The 19,256-nt window shown below is 45.5% G+C and overlaps 2 protein-coding genes and 2 pseudogenes across 2 annotated transcripts; 2 read left to right on the top strand and 2 right to left on the bottom strand.

Moving 5' to 3' along the window:
- The first annotated feature begins 4,261 nt into the window (after window positions 1-4,261).
- On the top strand, window positions 4,262-6,070 carry LOC149355049 (uncharacterized). The gene is made up of 4 exons (XM_089577580.1): window positions 4,262-4,447; window positions 5,006-5,167; window positions 5,387-5,580; window positions 5,816-6,070. The coding sequence occupies exons 1-4, from the start codon at window positions 4,266-4,268 to the stop codon at window positions 5,884-5,886; spliced, it is 609 nt and encodes a 202-aa protein (XP_089433706.1). The 5' UTR covers window positions 4,262-4,265; the 3' UTR covers window positions 5,887-6,070.
- Window positions 6,071-6,193: 123 nt separating this feature from the next.
- LOC149355048 (uncharacterized) lies at window positions 6,194-7,136 on the top strand (annotated as a pseudogene).
- A 1,420-nt stretch (window positions 7,137-8,556) lies between these two features.
- LOC149355047 (uncharacterized) lies at window positions 8,557-9,404 on the bottom strand. Its single transcript, XM_089577579.1, has 3 exons — window positions 9,270-9,404; window positions 9,051-9,115; window positions 8,557-8,940 (listed from the first exon to the last, which is right to left on the bottom strand). Exons 1-3 carry the CDS (start codon window positions 9,277-9,279, stop codon window positions 8,557-8,559), a joined length of 459 nt encoding a protein of 152 aa, XP_089433705.1. The 5' UTR covers window positions 9,280-9,404.
- A 5,510-nt stretch (window positions 9,405-14,914) lies between these two features.
- On the bottom strand, window positions 14,915-17,228 carry LOC149355046 (uncharacterized; annotated as a pseudogene).
- Between the last annotated feature and the right edge of the window lie 2,028 nt (window positions 17,229-19,256).

The following is a 19,256-nucleotide window of genomic DNA, read 5'->3' as shown; positions in this document are numbered from 1 at the left end:
AATTTCTCCTCCAAAGAAATTCCAGCCGCCGCGGCCGGGATCGAACCCGCGTCTTTCGGGTCAGCAGCCGAGCACCATAACCGCTAAGCCACCGCGGCGGCCCTACGTTGCTCCTGAGTGTTCCAGTAACTCTTCACGCTTTTTCTCGAAAGTTCGCTATCAGCTTAAGATTCAGTACGGCTGAGAGCGCCGGGCATTCTCTTATGGTGTCTTCGACTGGTCGCTCCCACGATCCGGTTCGGATTTGGCAAAGTGAGAGCCGCTCTAGCTCCGAGCGCATAGCGAGACCGGTCAAGCCGAATGGTCAGCAAGTTTTCAGAGCGAAAGCGCAGGAAGCAGAAAAAGGGCGTAACTTCCGGAACCGCCATACCGCAGTGGCGCCGCCGCTGCCGCTGGTGTCAACGACACACAGCATGGGACGTTTTAACTGCGTCTAATACCTAAAGCGCCTAAACCTGCTTTTACGGGCGCGTAAGAACTAACGCGCTAGGCCCCGCCAGAACGGTCGTGGTGTGCCCTGGCTTCGCATCCGGCTCTGCGAACGGCGGAAGTGGCTCTGACACGTGAACACACCTCGGGGCCGCTCCGACTTTTTTGTCGGAGCACCTCAGAGCGCTCTGAGCTGGAGGCGGGCGCTCTGAAAGAACCAGCCGAATGTAGTCAGAGCGCTTGATTTCGACCAGCCGAACGTGCGGCTGCATCTCAGAGCGCTCCAGATCGATCTGAAACGACCAGTCGAAGATATCATTAGACACCCGCCAAACACGCCTGTTGCTATGCCGCCACCTAGACATTTAGTTCTTCGCGGGCGCAAGTTAGCCCAAATAAAGAGTTTCGTTTGGAAGCCATTCTCACTGCTTTCCTGCTCGCCGGACAGCAGTCAAACTATGTGATAACATGTTCTTTTCTTAACTGTTAAATTTGCGATCGCAGAAAGCTTTTGCCGCTGACCGCAGGCTGAAACTTTTCTGTCAAGCTTGCTGGTAGTACACCTTTGATCTTTTGAATCTTTGACTGCAGCGCAGCAACTGGTAAAACCGTCCTCAGCTTTCACTGAGCCGGCCGCAGGGAAGCTTGTTTGTTCTGCTCTCTTCACGCACACAATTCCTGGTACACATTTAATTATACCGCAAATATTCTTTGCATGAGGGGTCAATGTAACTTCAAAACTGACCTGTGGAGACGCACATAATTGTGTAGAAACTAAGCATTTTAAGACTATAAACACAGTTTTGAAGCGAAACACGATAGACCAGCGCTACGCTGTCTCGCTGGAATCACAAGGAAAGATACAGAGCGAAAAAGGGCGCTGTTTTCCTCTTGTTTCTCATACAGTCCCTTATAGCTTTCTATTCATTTCTTTAACGCCGCTTTTCTTTTTTTATTACGTTAGTTACAGTTGTAACCGCACGGCGGGGCTAACACTCTCTACTAGTAAAATTTTCGGCCCTCCAGAGTCCCGCATATCTTTTCGAATACAACTTCTTTCAAATCTCGCCGATGACTATTTTCTGCAATGCAGCATTTACACTTGTTTTCTTTATATGAGTGCTGAGACGTGTTTTCTGTCGGCAGGATGTGCAGAATAGAGTTTGTATTTGGTGAATGCTTTATTTCGGTGGCCGATCTCGGGAAGACCCTGTCGTCGATGGTGGGAAGACTTGTTTTGTTGGCGTCGCGGGCGCCAAAGCATGTCACACTGCGAAGACATACGGTCGTCGGTCACGTTGATGTCGTTCTGGGCCTAGTGTGACAGCTTGGTCTGCCATAGACACGGTCTGCCGACCCGTCAACCTACCATCGGTGTCGTCGTCGGGTGTGCGCCGGCAACGTGTCGGGCTAGTGGGACAGGTCTTTTACGAAGAAAGACGAAGTATTTTCTCGGAGCCATTTTTTAACTTTGTTGCCTTATTAACACTCTGTAAAGGCTCGAAATGGTACGCAATGCTGGCATTTATAGTTCTCGGCACCCGTCGCACTGGATAATGAGAAGTTGTCTCTGTTCCGAATGTGGGGTTTAAAATCATTTGCGAGGATCACTCTACCCTCACATATTCAGACGACGCATATATTGTTTCAGATGTTCAATTAAAATCACAGATGAATTCAGGGGCATGTAAGTGTTCCGAGAGCATAGCGCACTTTATTTACGTAAACGTTACAAAATATGATTTCCCCACCTACTACGTCAGGCACTAGTGCAAGGCGTACGGAAGATTTAAAAAGAATGAATCACCCTGCCCTTTCCAATCCCGATCCTTTCGAAATGTCTTGTAGTTCCTTGGAACGAAAGCACTGTCAAAAACTTCTTCACTCAACCATGTTTCTTTGACAACTAGATCAGTATCGTGTCAATGCAACAACGCTTTGAGGCACTCAATTTTATTAACAACACTTAACTTTAACGATGGTTATGTCACGCCTATCTAATCCTACAGGCAACGCTTCATTTTCTGCAATCGTGAAACGCCCCACCCTTCTTCATTCCATTCCTACGTCTTGACATTTACGCTTAGCTTATCAAAGACCAGTTCAACTTTCCAGCCATCTTCTCGTTCTGCTGCTGAGCTCAGCCCAAGCTTCTTTCTTGTTTCAGCAACGTTTTTTTTTGAAATCCTGTGTTACTGAATAATTACTTCACTTCCTCTTATCGTGGAAAGTGGCAGCTCGAAGCAAGAAGGACGAAAGAGAGACACGAGAACACAGGACAAGCGCTGATGTCATGTGATGTCAGAGCCTTTCCTGTGTTCTCGTGTCTCTCTTGCGTCCTTGATGCCTCGCGCTGCCACTTTCCACGATGATTCACCAAATAGTCCGCACCAAGATATTACTCGATACTTCCTTTTAGTTTCAGACAAGCCTGCAATATTGATACTTTTTTTTTCTGGCCGAGCAATTTTATAATAACAGGACAAGCCCCTTCGTTTACTTTTACCAGTTCTGTGACACCTTTTCTTACTGTTAGCAGTGATTCCTAGCTTTGTCAGGAATATGTCATTCTTTACCGCACTTGTAAGATCATCAGAGATTAGAGTGGTTTCTTCCTTTACACGAATATAATTAACTTTCTCCTCCAGCTACTGTTCTTCATTTCGACCTTAGAAATCAAGAAAGACACATTACTTTCAAATTTTATTACTGCCCATTTTATTTCCTTCACTTCCTCTTTTAGCTCATTATGTGCGCTCATCAGTTCTAAACAAGTATTTCTTCTCAGACACACTTGCCATGTCAGCCTCTATTTTTCCTTGTTTTGACAGCACATCATAGTCGAAGCAGTCATCTTCCTTTGACCCAGAAGTTCAGACATTACTTCGCTCTAAATTGCGCCTGGTGTGGTCTCCACCTAACCGCATGCAAAAAGATTCTTTTGAAGGGAAGATATACATGAGAGCATATAATCATATCCGACAGGCACGGCAGCAGCACCAAAAATAGGTCATCGCTGCGAGAACTTCTTGCAGGCAAGTAAACACTAACCTACACAACGTAGTGAAATGGATTCCTCAGCATGGTGCATGATGTAACGCTGTCATGCCCACTGCTTGAGGTCGCTGAGTCAAAGCCCTTTATACCAGTCCATGTGTTCACGTGATGCAAGGTCACCAGCGTTGGCGCAAGCGCAGTTGGGGGCTCGGATGGAATGTAGATTTTCTCGAAGACACAGTAGTTCTGACGTGTCGGTCCATTGAAGCCGGCAGAATCGAGGTAGTCTGTAGGCAGCATTGTCGTCACAAAGCCCAGCAGTGCTAAATGCACTCCCAGAGCCACCGCGAGAACTTGTACAATGTAGTGGAACAAATTCGTCAGCATCCCCACTGACCGAAATTCGTCTTGTGCGGTGAAGCCCATTCAGGCCTTTTTCTCAGAAATTCCGTTTCAAGCTCACAGTGACGGTATGTGAAGGTGCAGGCTTCTTTCCCCGAGTCATCCATCCTGGAAAGCCGATCACTCATTTCAAAAAAAACCTTGAGTACCCTGCAGTCAGGCAGCTGGAATGCAACCCACCAACTCCCGAACGCGGCACGGGCACTTGAACGAGGTGGATGGCAGAAGTGCTTTATAGGGCTCCGCGGCTCAAGTTTGCTGGCCATCTGGCGGCGACAATGTGAACTACTGGGGAGAGAAGCTGCCAGCGCGCGTCGTTGCGCGCCAGCAGACAAGTGTGTGCGCATGCGATCCGAGGCCGTCCTGAGCGCAGCAGGGTGCTGCGGCGTCGCCAGTTTTGTGCTCTTGTTCGGCGAGCGTGTTATACAATTTGCACAATGGCAGAAGCGGCCCTACCTAAGCGGAAGCGGGGCCCGAAGTATTGCTGTGTTGTCGGCTGCCACAACAGTGCTGAAAACACCAAGGGGCTTGATCCACCAGTAAAACTGTACCGATTTCCGGGGCGATGGTATGAAAAAGAAAGACGTCAAGCGTGGATCAATGCAGTGAGGAGGGTTAGGTAAGTCCCTACAGCCATGCCGTGCTTTCGGCTGCGGCCGTTTGTATTTTGTGTTCGTTCGTTCAGGTTACAAGCCGGTACTCAACGCTGAGCATGCACGTGACGACTGCACTAACGATTACGGGTACTTGTTGCGTTCTCGCAAGCACAAGTGTAGTGGCTTTTGATTTTTCGTAGTGTTTTTTTTAGGTGTGGCCGTCGTTGTTGCATGTTCGAACATGAATATGCTAGCGTGGTTTAACAAACATTGCGCTGTTAGGTGATTATAGTTAGGTGCTGTGAGAGCAGTTTTATCGCTTCTAACGCCCGAAACCAGCTCAGGCAGTATGATAGACGCCGTAGTGATAGAACATGCACGCTTGCTTTGTTTTGTTGTGAATTTATATCCTATTTTAACCTGTGAATGACACTCGTACTTAATATTATGCTGTACTCGAGGAGCTCGTTATTTCTTTGAGTTGCTACCTTCGGAACTTGCGCGATTTCGTCTGTGTCTGTGCGTGTGTTTGTGTGTGTCTTGGCAATTGCTAATATACAATACTATTCTTTCTTATGTAGTCCTGATGGAACTGTTTGGTTGGCTAAGGAGCACACACGAATTTGCAGCAGACATTTTGTAGGCAACTGCAAGAGTGACATTAGCCAACATCCAGCCTACATCCCTACCGTTTTCCCTCCGATCTACAGAAATAAAGCACCTGACAAGGAAAGGGCGCAAAGGTATGAAACGAAAAAGTGAAACTGCCAATGTAAAATGCAGCTTTGTGTTTTTAATAAGTTCTGCTTTTTTATTTGATACCTTCAATCCCGTCATGGATTGTTACTGGGAGGGAATTCAAAATGGCAATGAGATGCAAATATAAAAATTAATTGCACGATGAGTTTTGCTGCACCCTGTTTAAGGTTGGTAGTAATGTTACTTTTACCGGTTCAGTGCAGGTGGCAAAGGCGTCTCAACCAGGCAATATCATCTAGAGAGCTCTGTGCAGGAAGTGAAAATCCATCACGAAGTACAGACGATGAAGCAACAATGCATAAACCAGGAACCTCCACTACAGAGGACATTCACATGATGGATCTCAGCCATGCACCTCTGGAGATGAGCGCAGCTGCAGCTTCGACGATCAGCACAAGTGACTCGCATACTTCAATGAGTGTGTGTGGCGCAGGAGAAAGTCATTTCATTGCAAAGACAGATGCTGTGAGGACACCTTTTAATTATGGGATCATATTTCTGTGTATACAAGAAACGACACAAATTCAACATTACTTTTCTATTAATACTGCCCTTTCAACACTGTTCACATGTAGCACTGAAAACATGTCAGTGCAATACAACATAGTCATTTATAAATAATTTTTTTTCAGGCATGCCAAACCAAAGAGTGTGTGGCTCAAGGAAAGCTTACTATACTTCTTTCTGCGACAAATGGAACTGATGCATCTACTCAAGCTGTGCATGCAGAAATGAGTCACAAGGTTGGACTATGCTGCGGTTTTCCCTTATCAGTTGTGCTTAATTGTAGCTAACAATTTATTAGGGCTAACAGAGGAGTTCTGGATTCAGTGCGATTACATTTGTTGTTAATTTTTATTCCTGTATAACATTCTCTCATTTTATAGTGGTGGTGCTTATTTTCTTTTTGGAATGAATGAGCATAGTTGCAGGGAGATGTAAATACCAATTTTCATTGGTTAGTCCTCTTGCTAAAGTATATTTGCCTGTGAATTTCACCGTGTTCTCTGTTTATTCTGCTGAAGGTTGCAAGTACGGATGGCAACTGGAAGAAAAACTGTGGGTTTCAAGGCTTTCAGTCTCTAAAGCAAAAAGAAAAAGCGCTGCAAGATTTGTGTGGAGTGACGCTACAAGTCTTCTGCCTTCTCTTGAACCTGCTGCCTCCTCCGAAGTACAGGCGCAATACTATGTCAAAGGAAGATAGGCTGTGCTTGTTTCTCGCCAAGCTACGTCTTGGGATAACATATAATGCACTAGGGGTAATTTTAAGTGTTGCACCCTCAACAGCATCCACTGTTTTTAGGAAAACACTTGGTATTTTAAGCATCGCTCTGAAGGATTGGGTCTTCATGCCTTCCCGGAGAGCGATCAAACTTTCTTTGCCTGCCCCATTTAAGGAAAACTACCCGAACTGCACCTTAATAATAGATTGTTACGAGATCCGCACTGAAGCACCCTCAAACCCTGACTGTCAACATATTTTGTATTCACATTACAAGGGAGGATACACGCTGAAATTTTTAATTGGCATAATTCCTAATGGTATGATAAGCTTCGTATCCAAAGTTTATGGAGGGCGACACACTGACTCATTCATTACCCAAGACTCTGGCTTTCTGGAGCTTGTTAGACCAGGCGATTTAATTTTAAGTGATTAAGGATTTCCAAGCATCCGCACAACGGTAGAAGGGAAAGGTGCGGTGCTACTTATGCCTCCTTTTAATTCAACGGGTGGTCAAATGTATGATGATGACATAGACATGACTTACAAGATTGCCTCTGTACGTATCCATGTTGAGAGAGTAATCCAAAGGTTGAAAATTTTTCATGTTCTAAGGAACAGAGTACCGCTTAGCCTGATCCCACACATGAAGAAAGTATTTTCAGTGTGTGCTGCCCTAGTAAATTTGCAACCTCCAATAATTAAGCAGTAGGCCTGCTTTGCTTGATGTAGTCCATACATTACTTTCTATGAATCACATTCATAACAGTTCATGTTAGCATTCAAATGAGTTCATAACTCTTTAATTGTATGCATCCTAGCCAAGAAATGGGTATGCTAATCACAGCACTGAGGACTTCTGTTTGAGTTTCCTTTGTTGTGAAAGGTTCTGTGTTGGTCACCATGTGTTTTGCACAGCAGATCTGTGCTTTTCACTTTTTATTCTCCCATAGATGGCAGCAAAACAGTGAAAGCAGTGGACGCAAGCCAGTATACGGCACTGAAATGATATCACAGAAATGTGGTTTATTGAACATCGCTTCATATCACCTCATCGTAGGTGTAATGTTAAGAGATAGGAAGCGTGTAGAGTGGGTAACAGGACAAACTTCAGTTAATGACATTCTGGTTGAAATCAAGAACAGGCATGGGCAGGACATGTAATGTGAAGAAAGGGTAACCGGTGGTCACTGATGGTAACAACATGAATTCCAAGGGAAGTAAACCGTAGTGGGGGGTGGCAGATAATTAGATGACATTAAGAAGTTTGCAGGCAAAGGGTGGATGCAGCTGGCAAAGGACAGGGTTAATTGGAGAGACATGGGAGAGGCTTTTGCCCTGCAGTGGGTGTAGTCAGGATGATGATGATGATGACTTCATATTACAGAACTCTGATTTATTGAACATGAGCTACACCCGACTAAACTTAAATGAGACATCTTAAACTTAGACATCTGGCTAGCCTGAACAGTGCGACACATCTGGGCTGTCAGCCTGATGTACAATGAAAATGCAAAACAATGCACTGAAATTTAGTGTAGTTAAAGCTTGTGACTTGTTCTTTGGACATAAAACTCTTGCAAACCAACGCTTGACACTTCCCCTAATTGGTCATGTGGTCTTTGCATGCTACTTTCAGTGGTATATTATTGATAACTTACATTTTTCAGTTTTACTAGTGCTTTGTAAAAAATTCATTTCATGCATTACTCTGCTTTTTTATTGAAATACAATTTTATTATGAATGAATTATGTTAGAGCTTTATCTGGCGAATTTTTCTATGCTATGACTAGGGGACACTAGGGCTAACAAATGAAACAGCTACCATTACAACAAAAATTCATGCTCAAACACTTAAAATCTCCAGGTGTTCTAAATTAACATGGCACCTCCTTTCAAAAGGCACCTGTTATAGCCAGATTTGCTTCATGGCAATAAATATCACATAATGTAACACATTTTAAATACATAACTCCTGAACACAAAATTCTTAAATATGGTTAATTACTGGATATTCCTGGAATAAAAAATGCATAGGTGTTCAAATTAATACAGAATTCGGCATGTACATGATAAAAATGGTGGTTATATAATCTAAAATAACTTGAACTAAGCGTCTTGAATCAGCTAGAGAAATAAAGTATTGAGGCCTAGAACAACAACTGAATTAAGAACTTAAAATAAAAATACTCCATCTTTGGAATCAGATTCCACAGAAACGCCTCATCCCGGTTTACTTTTACTATCACTGAGTGTTTAGGACTGTAAACATACAGAATGGCCTTGTGAAGGTTCATTATATACATTTGGACTTGGATTTGAGTGTAGTAGCTATGTGTGGTTTTCAATACAATCTCATCCCCACTGAAAACTAAGTAAGGCAGTAGGCTGCGTCTTTCTTCATACAGGATGAAAGGTTCATCTCTGAACTTATATGTGCACTTAATCTCAATGACCACAGTTTCGTCAGCAATTTTGGCTATACCGTCTGGGCTGCAACAAAGCCATGGTTGCTCTGGAAGCACGAGTCCTGTCTGAAAATAACGAATGGGATTAATTATTGATTTATTTGAAAGAGCCAAGGAAGAGAAGACTTGACGTACAAAGAGAGACTCATGGAAGGCAAAACAGCAAGCAAACTCACTTGTACAATGCAAATACTAAGCTTTTGTTGGAGCTCATCTCGTGCAATTGCTTCTGTCTTGATACCTGAAAAAACAATTTTGCGTCTTAGACTTTATTATTATGAAAATAGGACAGAATTCAATCTTGCTGTGGCACAGGAAGCACAGTGATGTGATTTGATGACAAAGCACAGCATGTTTTTCTTTTAAATGAAGTGATATGCTGCTGGAAAGCATACCGTAATGCATTGCAGCACTTGTGTAAGATGATTTCTTGCATAATTGTTCAGCTGCTTTCTGCAATCCGTCATCATTCTTTTTTGTCCTGATGACATGTGCTTTAGTGCTGCTTATGCGGACGTGACGCTCTTCATGCCATCTGCAAATTATAAGTATTATGAACATGATTTCATTCATTCTGTGTTGTGCTTGCTACCATTTGCTGAATTTTCATTACATACCGTGAGCAGTTTGTCTGGCCCATTGTGTGAAGGCATAGGTCACATGGGTTCTCTTTAAGTACCACTTTTTCTGCATAAATCAGAGCCCTCTTGTCATCCATTTCGCTGGCGAAATTTCTCATTTGGGTTCTTTCGTTTTCAAGAACCTCTAGGTATCTGTACACTGGTCTGTGCTTCATTGGCTGAAGTAAATCCTCTAGGGTTTCTTTCTCCAATTTCGTCGTCACTTGTTCAACAATATCATTGAGTACTTCCTCACAAATCATATCCTCGGCACTTGTTTTCTCTATTTCTAATATTTGTTTTAGTGGGCACACTATATCCGCATAGGTAAATATAATATTTGGGCCATGAGGCTTTCCCTCTTGAGTGCTAGTGTCCTGGCCTGATATGAAGGACGAAAAAAAAATAAACAAGTTAATGGTATACTCAACAAATGTAAACAGCAGCTATTAAGGGCGGCGTGTTGAATGCACAGAAATAAAAAAGATAAGCTAAAGTAATTGGCCAGAAAGCATATTTTCAGGCTGCAGTGTTCAAGCATATAATAAAGCAGCGGATTCTACTCACAGGAGAAGAGGTCCGAAACGTCTTGTTCTAAGCGCCTCTTTCGTTTGTCGCTCGGCTTTCCCCATTTCTGGGGCTGGCTGGTGCACAATTTCTCTTCATTGTAGTTTGCATAGAGGCACATAGCAGCTGCATGCTTGCAATGAGCTGTGATGCCAACTTTACATGTGCATCTCCCTCCTTGAACGACGAGGTTCCGCCTCTCCTGGCTTGACCACGCCAACTATGAGAGAAATAAATTGCCTGGGTATTCCTCAAACCAGCCAGGCATGCTAGACCATAAAACTAATTTTATATGAAAGGCAACGTCAGATTTTGGGTGACCTGGCTTATAGTTGGATGCGCCAAGAACATTGCTCAATTTTGCTAGGGCCACGTCTCCATCTCGTCATGCATGTTTCGTTGCATTACTGTTCGCAAATGCTCTGCTACTGCCTGCACTGTCTCGTTATCTTATATCACTCTCTATCACCATCTGATCAGCCGTCCTGTCACACGCATTGCTTTCCGTTAAAAATCATTGGGTTAGAATCGAGCCCGATTTTTCAAAGGCGCGCGCGCACTCACGCACACAGACTGAGTTTTATTTTTGCTTAACGGTTTCGTCGTGAATAAAACTAAGGCCACTGTACATTTCCGCTCTTGCGTCGCGCGCACGACACCCGTGGCTGGGTATCACTCGCAGCTAACTACGCGTTCACGCCGCAGGTTTAACGCTGCAGGTTTAATGAAGATTAGTCCACAAAACTCGTAGGCAGGCATGAGAACTGAATAAAAAAAAATGAGGCGGCAGTAAGCCGAGTTTCGCAGTGCTTTAATTCAGCCAAACTCGCAAGCGTCAGTGAATTTCCCAACCAGCGACTAAAGCATCTGCCTCGTATTCGCCAGCACAGATGGATCGAGTGCGAGTCATTCATTGCCCTATTCATTGCGAGTCATTTATCGGTAGTTCGAGCATATAACAAAATGACAGACTTACCTCGACGTACACGTCGTACACGATGTGGTCGCTCACTTGCGATGTGCATTTCCCGCTTAGCCGGGCTTCATGGTGGTCAATACTCTGCTCCACAGAGTATACATGCGAAATTAGCTTTTCACCTTTATTCAAGTTTGCTTTTCTGAAATATCTGTCAAGCTGAGCCACCTTTTTGTAGCCGCACTTAAGACGATACATACTGACGCGGCGAGAGCTCGGCACGTGCACGGAAGCGAGCGCGGCTGAAAGGGCGCGCGCCAACGCGGATACCCCCAGTGTTTGTTTTTCTGTCGGGAGATGGCGCTTTTGTCAAAAGCAGTAGCGCCACTCTGCGACGCTGCGGTTCCCTATGGTCGTGGAATGGTGTGGGGAGGAATTACCTGGTCGAGAGAGATTTCAGGAAGGCGGCTAGCAGCATTTTCACCCTATCATAGACAGTGCTATGTGCTCGTAACACAAACATTTCATGCCTGCAGCTACTCTGGACGGCGACTGGGAGTGCATTTTTTTTTGTTTTACGCCAGGTTATCCGCAATTTTAAACGAACCACCAAAACTATCATTCACACCAGAGCTGCAGTTTTTATGTGCTGAGTTTTTTTTTTCTTGAGCAATGATTCATTTTTGTGATGTACGTGTGAGAATTGGTGAATATCAGTGCCAATTTGCAAATAGCTCGTTCATGAAGTTGGCAGTAACTCATGTTCTTTCTAGTGTGGACAACTATACAGGGCTTACTGTGATGAATTATGGCACCATGGTCCTCAGCACATGCGGTCTCGGCTCACTCACGTCCGTGGCTGTGCGTCGCGATTGGTCGTGTTTGGATAAAAAGGCAGTTTGGTCATTGAGCCAAACCGTACTGTTTGAGCTTTTGGGACCCTTCGGCGAAGGAAGATCACCACTTTGGCGCCGGTTTCTACGCACCTAAGCGAAGGAATTACACAGGCACCTTTTTCTAACCCATCTCCACCATTTTCATTTCACTTTTCTTCGCTGCTTTCGTGTGTTCTCCGTTCCCAATTTTCGCTCCTTCCTTGTAACTAAAGTTACCCTTGGGCTAGGCAATTACTCTTAGCTAATAATAATTACGTCATAGCAGTGTGGTGCAGCTGTTGCGGGCAGGTCTTTGTGTTAACTTCTTGTCTCATGGTCTGTTTAGGCTAGATGGTTGAGAATTGGCACCACCACCGAATAAAAATGCACATTTGTCGTTATTACTCTCCTTTCCAAAGCATCGCCAATGCACTCGAAAAAAGTGTGTTCCTATGAGACACGCTAAAGCTATATGGGCAAACCTAAAAGTAAAGCACTGTTCTTTCAGGTAAGTAGTACCAAGGAGCCCGACACTTTGCTCTTGAGCTCTATATGTGCAAGCCATAGAAACATTTACAAGGTACCACTAACACGCAATGAAATCGCTCAGTAACTATCTCAGTTAATTGCAGCTTTTGGAGTCCCAAACTTTCTGGCAGGTCACTTTTCTCCACTGCGCATTTTAGAAATCATTTCAACTTTCTGATTTCTAAGTTTTCTGCTGCTGGTACTGCTACCTTAGCCTTAGCTACCTTAGCCCTCGGCTACAAAGCGAAAAAGATCATCGTCGTCATCATCCTCGCTACGCCCACTGCAGGGCACAGGCCTCTCCCATGTCCCTTCAATTAACCCTTTCTTCTTTCAGCTGCGGCCACCGTATCCTCGCAAACTTATTATCTCATCACTGCACCTAACTTTCAGTGCCCCCTGCTACGCTTGCGTGCTCTTGGAATGCACTCTATTACCCTCATGAACTAGCGGTTTCTTCCCTTCGCATTAAGGGGCCAGCTAAAGCCCATTTCTTCCTCTTCATTTGGACTAGGATGTCATTAACTCGCGTTTGTTGCCTCACCCACTCTGCCCGCTTCCGGTCTCTTAACGTTGCACCTACCATTTTTCTTTCCATAGCTCACTGTGTTGTCCTTAACTTAAGCTGAAACCTTTGCGTCAGCCTCCACGTTTGCGCATTGTTCTATGAAGACAACAAAAAAGATGGCATCTAGCAAACTCCTCTTGGCTACAATTTGCAGAGTCTTCAACAAATGCAAGAAATGCAATGAATGAAGGCTCAGTAATTGACTGATACTCGTCGTGAGTGACCTTTTAAATTTGAAATTTCATGCGAAGATCTCCTGCATTTTGCGACAATTTTGTGAAGCGCAGTTTTGTTGCCCTCCTAAAGCATTACTCTGTGTGAGAATGCTCAGGGGAAGTTGAGATCTTTATTAACCACGGCGCAAGAAAGGCAGACGCGGCAAAAACGAAAAGAAACGGGAGATGCGCTTGTCCCGTCTCTTTTCGTTTTTGCCGCGTCTGCCCTACTTCTGCAGCTTTTAATAGGAAACTTTTTCCAGACTACCCAACTATCGGAATTGATGCATGTGCTCTATCCCCCCAAAGTAAATTTTAGTATCTGCAAGCCATACGATAATATGAGAGCAAGAAGCCGTCAACATGACTGTCGTCGTCGTCTTCGCCAATTTTTTGTAGGCATCATCCTGACGATAATGGTGCCAACAAAAAATCACGATAAGATATATTGTACGGCAAGATAAGTTGCTGGGAGAGTTGGAGACGATATTCCATGACTACAGCGTGATGAACGGGACAATGAAGAAGAAACACGCAGGCATAAAACACAGCCCTCTGTTGTGTCCCTGCGTGTTTCCTTCATTGTCCAGTTGATCGCGCTGTAGTCATGGTAAGGTATACTGCCCGACAGCGCGCCCACACAAGTTTTGGTCTCCATTGCAAAAACCGATGCATGATCACCTACTCTCGCTTCAATATGGAAATAACTATGTGGGCAAAAGATACATAATACAGCAAAGAGCGATATAAAAATAAAGTTGATGAACCAGAAATTGCCTGACATTTTGCTTATAAAACGATTTATTCAGTGAAAATGGGAGCAGAAGAGAAAGTGCAGAAAATGGCATGCTATAACTAACTTTGTGTCGACCGTTATAAGTGCGTTCATGTTAAATAGACTATTTGTCGCAGGCACGAGTATGAAGAATGAGCCTCGGCATTAAAAATAAGAGATTTCGTAGAAAACTGATATACTTTCTTTCTGCTGTTTTTGTGATATTGCATTATAAAGGATTTCATTTACGTTTACTGAGTCATAAACCTTTTGATAAGGCGCTGTGCGGAGTGTTTGTAATATTTGCGATTGGCATTTGAAGTTATGAACTGTTTCTTAGGCAGACAAGAGAATGGAAAGAGGTGCTCGTTGTTGTATCAAGAGTTAAAAAGACACAGGCTCTGGTTGCAGCAAGGTGCTACGCCTACCCACGAAATGTTCCCCCGGAGGTTTATTTCGGGCCTTTTATCAAGACCACGGAACGAAAGAAGGGAAACGGATTGGGAGGAGGAAAGGGGCAAGTTGCTTTGATAAACTGCTGATAAACTGCAATCTGATACATCTTCTCTTCCCAATAAAAAAAACTATGAAACTCGGTGAAAGTTGCTGTCATAATGAAGCCTGCGAGGCTCCGCACGTTGCCTGGTTGATCTTCGTAGGCTTGGCGAGTTGACTGAATGATCTGTGCCAGGCGTCGGAGTAGTGTGATCCACCGTGCTTGGTCTAGGCCTTCGCGATTGTTGATGGCTGGCTGCATCCCGGCTTGATCCGTGAATTACGGGTGTCGGATCCACCATATGTTGGTCCGTGTCCGCGTGTCCCCCACGGCTGTCGATAATCTGGTCTTCACTTCCTTGAGACCGTTTTGCAGGGCTGCCGACGTTTTCGGGAATGGGTAGTAGGTGTTGCCTGTTCCGTCTCAGGAGCCGCTGGTCCTCCGTTTCCACCACGTACGACCTCGGTGCTGCTTTCCCGACTACCGTCGCCGTGCGTGCCCAGTTGTCGCCTTGGACACGAACTGAAATTCCTTCCTTGAGTGGTGACAGTACCTTGCCTATCGAGGACTGCCGATGCTTGAGCACTGCGACACTTGGCTGCTCGTTGTACAGAGGTAGGGAGCTACGGAGGTGCCTGCCTTGTAGCAGTTCGCCAGGAGAACGGCCATCTTCCAGGGGAGAAGAGCGATACGCTAACAGACCCAACCAAAAGTCACCGCGCGACTCATTGGTCTTCTTCAGGATGCGCTTGACTATTTGAACCCCCTTTTCCGCTAACCCATTAGACCTCGGGAATTCAGGACTCGACGTGATGTGATGAAAATCATACTTTTGCGCAAAGAGACAAAACTCTCTCGATGCGAACTGGGGCCCATTGTCTGTCCAAACTTCTACAGGGATGCCGTGGCGTGAGAAAATAGGAGATATTTTCCCTATGACCTTTTTTGCCGTTGTGCGTCTTAGCTGCTCCACTTCAGGGAAATTCGAGTGGGCGTCATATACTACCACATAGGAGGCGCCTCCGAACTGAAAGAGGTCAATTCCTACGCGATGCCACGGCCTATCGGGGGTAGCCTGCATGAGGAGAGGTTCACTCTGCTGCTTGTATGCATACTTTTGGTAAGTACCACACCCCCGAACGAGCGCATCAATAGCACTGTTCAGCCCAGGCCAGAATACCAATCTCCGTGCTCTGGCCTTGCATTTGTTCAATCCGAGGTGCCCCCCGTGAGCTCGTTGAAGGATTTCTTCTCTGATAGCTTTAGGTATGACGACTTTACAGCCCTTCAGCAGTATTCCGTCCACCACAGACAACTCTCCTGCAAATGGCTTGAGCTCACCGTCGATGGCCGCACCCTGCGAAATTCGCTTTCTCACCTCGCTTAAGTACGGGTCTTTGCTGCACTCATTTTCCAGCCGCACTTTCATCGGTGTGCTTACGATGCTAGAAACGACCTGTATTGCATGCACGTCGCCGTCAGTTTTCCACGACGCACCCGACAACTGGGTTGCCACCGGTGCACGCGACAGCATATCCGCCAGCAACAAGTCCTTGCCAGGCACGAACTGCAAAGTATAGTCATACTGTAGAAGCCTAATAAAAAAACGCTGCAATCGTGGTGGCATGTCTCCAATGCTCTTCTGTGAAATGGCAAGCAGGGGTCTATCGTCAGTTTCGATCAGAATCTTTCGGCCATAAACAAAATGGTGGAACTTTTCGCATGCTAACACTATCCCAAGCGTTTCCTTTTCAATTTGAGAGTAGCGTGTTTCGCAATCTGTTAGGGTCCTAGATGCGTACGTCACTGGGCGCCAGTCACTGCCATGTCGTTGAAGTAGCGCAGCGCCTAAACCAGTCCCCGAAGCGTCCGCCGTAATCTTTGTTTCTTTCGCTTCGTCAAAAAGAGCGAGTAACGGAGGGCTTGTTAATGCGTTGCAGATCTCTGCCCACTCCCGCTCATGCGCGGCCGTCCATTCAAACATGACGTTTTCTTTTACGAGGCTCCGCAGCAGGACTGTCTTATCACTAAGGGACGGGACGTACTTTCTGAAGTAGTTAACAACGCCCATCATTCTGCGCACCGCATGCTTATCTCTCGGGGCCGACAGCGACAGGACACTGAACTAAGCTGCGACTGGGGCGTATGTCATGCTCACCTATTACGACGCCCAAAAATTCAATTTCTTTCAATCCAAAAACACACTTCTGCAGGTTAAATGTCAGCCCCGCTTGTTCTGCCCGCTTCAGTACGGCATGCAAGCGCTCGTTATGCTGCTGCTCACTGTCACCCGACACTAGAATGTCGTCAATGTATATGCGGACGCCTGCCAATCCCTCGAAAATTTCGTTTAACGTTTTTTGAAAAACTTCGCTTGCTGATGAAATTCCAAAGGGAAGACGAAGAAAGCGGTAGCGTCCGAACGGGGTCGCAAACGTGCACAATCGAGATGTAGCTTCGTCCACTGGGATTTGATGGAAGCCTGCGTTCGCATCCAGGCGGGAAAAATACTTCGCACCCGAAAGCTCTGCCTCAATCTCTTCCCTTGTTGGCATGGGGTAGTGCTCGCGCTTTATGTTTTTGTTGATCTCTCTCGGATCCATGCAGATTCGAAGCGCTCCATTCTTTTTACGCGCTATAACCAAAGGACTCACCCATTCTGTGGGTTCGTCCACCTTCTTGATGATGGAAGATTTTCCATGCGCTCCAGCTCTTGTCTGAGAGGCTCCTTGAGAGCCAGAGGTACTCTCCGTGCCGGATGCACGACTGGAACAACATCCGCGCGTAGATCCATCCGGTACCGCCTTTCGAAACACCCTGTGCCCAGGAACAAGTCTGGAAAAACCTTTTCCGGTGCTTGCTTAGTCCACTTCACCGAGTCCACAGCTTTTGGAATTAACCCAAACTGCTGACATGCCTGCAGTCCTAATATGGCCTGGCGGCCTTTCTTCACCACGAAGAACGTCACCGCCTGCGCCACACCGTTCAGAAAAAGAACCTCTGTGTCGAGACCGACATGCTTGATGGCACTGCCATTGTAAGCTTTCAGCACAGCATTACTTTGTTGGAGGCTCGGAGTTTTCTTGAGACGGCGGTAAACAGTCGCAGGAATTATGTTCGCTTGCGAACCTGTGTCCACCTTGAACCTGATTTCGTGGCCACGTATGTTTCCGCTAACCGTCCATTCTGCACCGGCCCCTTTTTCGACGCCACAAACACCGATATCTAAAATGTCGAAGCCGTCCTCTGCTTTATCTTCATGAATCTGATCTATCTGTCGGCTCGGGCGACGCTTGCAGCATACCGCAAAGTGGTTTGGCTTCTTGCAGGCATAGCATGTCTTTCCATACGCCGGGCACTCCTTCTCTGCATGCATTCTGTTGCATTGCCGACAACGAGAAGCTTTCCGCTTCTGCTCAGATTTGTGGGTGTAGTCTACCTGCAGGGTATCTTTCGACCAAACGGCATTCTGCCGCGCTGAAACCTCGGCCGCTTTGCACATTAGCTCTGCCTTCTGTAACGTTAGGTCTTTTTGTCGCAGCATTTTTTCCCTCATCTTCGGATCGTTAGTACCAAAAACAACCTGATCTCGTATCATGGATTCTTCCAGCACGCCAAATTCACACAGCTTCGCCTGCTTCTTTAAATGCCGCAGAAATTGCTCAAATGGCTCTCCTTCATCCTGCATACGAAGGCGAAAAACGTGTCTTTCATACACCTCGTTGCCGTCATCAGCACAGTACCCCTCAAACTTTCGCAGTACGGTCTGGTAGTCTTCACTACTCTCACCCTGTGCAAAGGAGAAGTTGTTGTAGACGTCGAGGGTCTCTCCCCCAGCGACACTGAGAAGGACTGCGGTCTTGGCGGCTTCCGTCCTGGGTGGCGTGGTAGATGTTGCCGTGAAGAAAAGCTCCAGTTTTTTCTTGAACACTTGCCAGTTTCTTCGTAAGTTTCCGGCCAGGTGTAGCGGTTCTGGATGCTTCACAACATCCATTCTGGCGCGGCTTGTATCCCACTTCTGACATCATGTATCAAGAGTTAAAAAGACACAGGCTCTGGTTGGAGCAAGGTGCTACGCCGACCCACGAAATGTGCCCCCGGCGGTTTATTTCGGGCCTTTTATCAAGAGCACGGAACGAAAGGAGGGAAAGGGATTGGGAGGAGGAAAGGAGCAAGTTGCTTTGATAAACTGCTGATAAACTGCAATCTGATACAGTTGTGACGTAAATGGCGTAAACCCAGCAGTCAAAAAAGTCAAGGAGAATAGGGGATGTCTTTTTTTCTAATTTTATAGACTTTTGTAAATGCAGAAGATAGAGCAACCAAACGCCGCCGGTGGGAACCGAACCAACGACCTCCAAAATTTCCAGAACGGTGGTCTACCAACTGAGCTACGCGTTAGACAGTGTTGTAGAAACTCTAAAATAAAAGTGTGGTTCTTAAGAAACGAGAACATTTATTATAGTGGAATAAACATTAGTTTAACGTTATGTACAAACAAATAACATAATGTTGCTGAGATGCCAGAACTTGTTGCGAAGTTGGCATCGGTAATATCAACATCTGCTCTCCATAACGACTACTCCTTAAAATGAAATCCCAGATCTCTTAAGTTAAGGAAAACTTCTAAGCGCGCAGATTCAATCACGAAATATAATATCAAAGCCTTAAATTATGCGATAAAAAGGTATGGATTTTGTTTCATTTATGTTCATGTCTGACGGGCTTATTACGGACCAGTTAATTAGTAATAGCAATCTTAATCTACACAATCTGTTAGATCTTTCAAGTTGCAGGAGGTAAAAAATAGGCCTGTGTCAGA

Source organism: Amblyomma mixtum, chromosome 3 (genome assembly GCF_055824585.1).
Source record: "Amblyomma mixtum isolate Tamu chromosome 3, ASM5582458v1, whole genome shotgun sequence".
In the NCBI taxonomy this organism is placed as follows: Eukaryota; Metazoa; Arthropoda; class Arachnida; order Ixodida; family Ixodidae; genus Amblyomma; species Amblyomma mixtum.
This window is presented reverse-complemented; position numbering and strand designations above follow the sequence as displayed.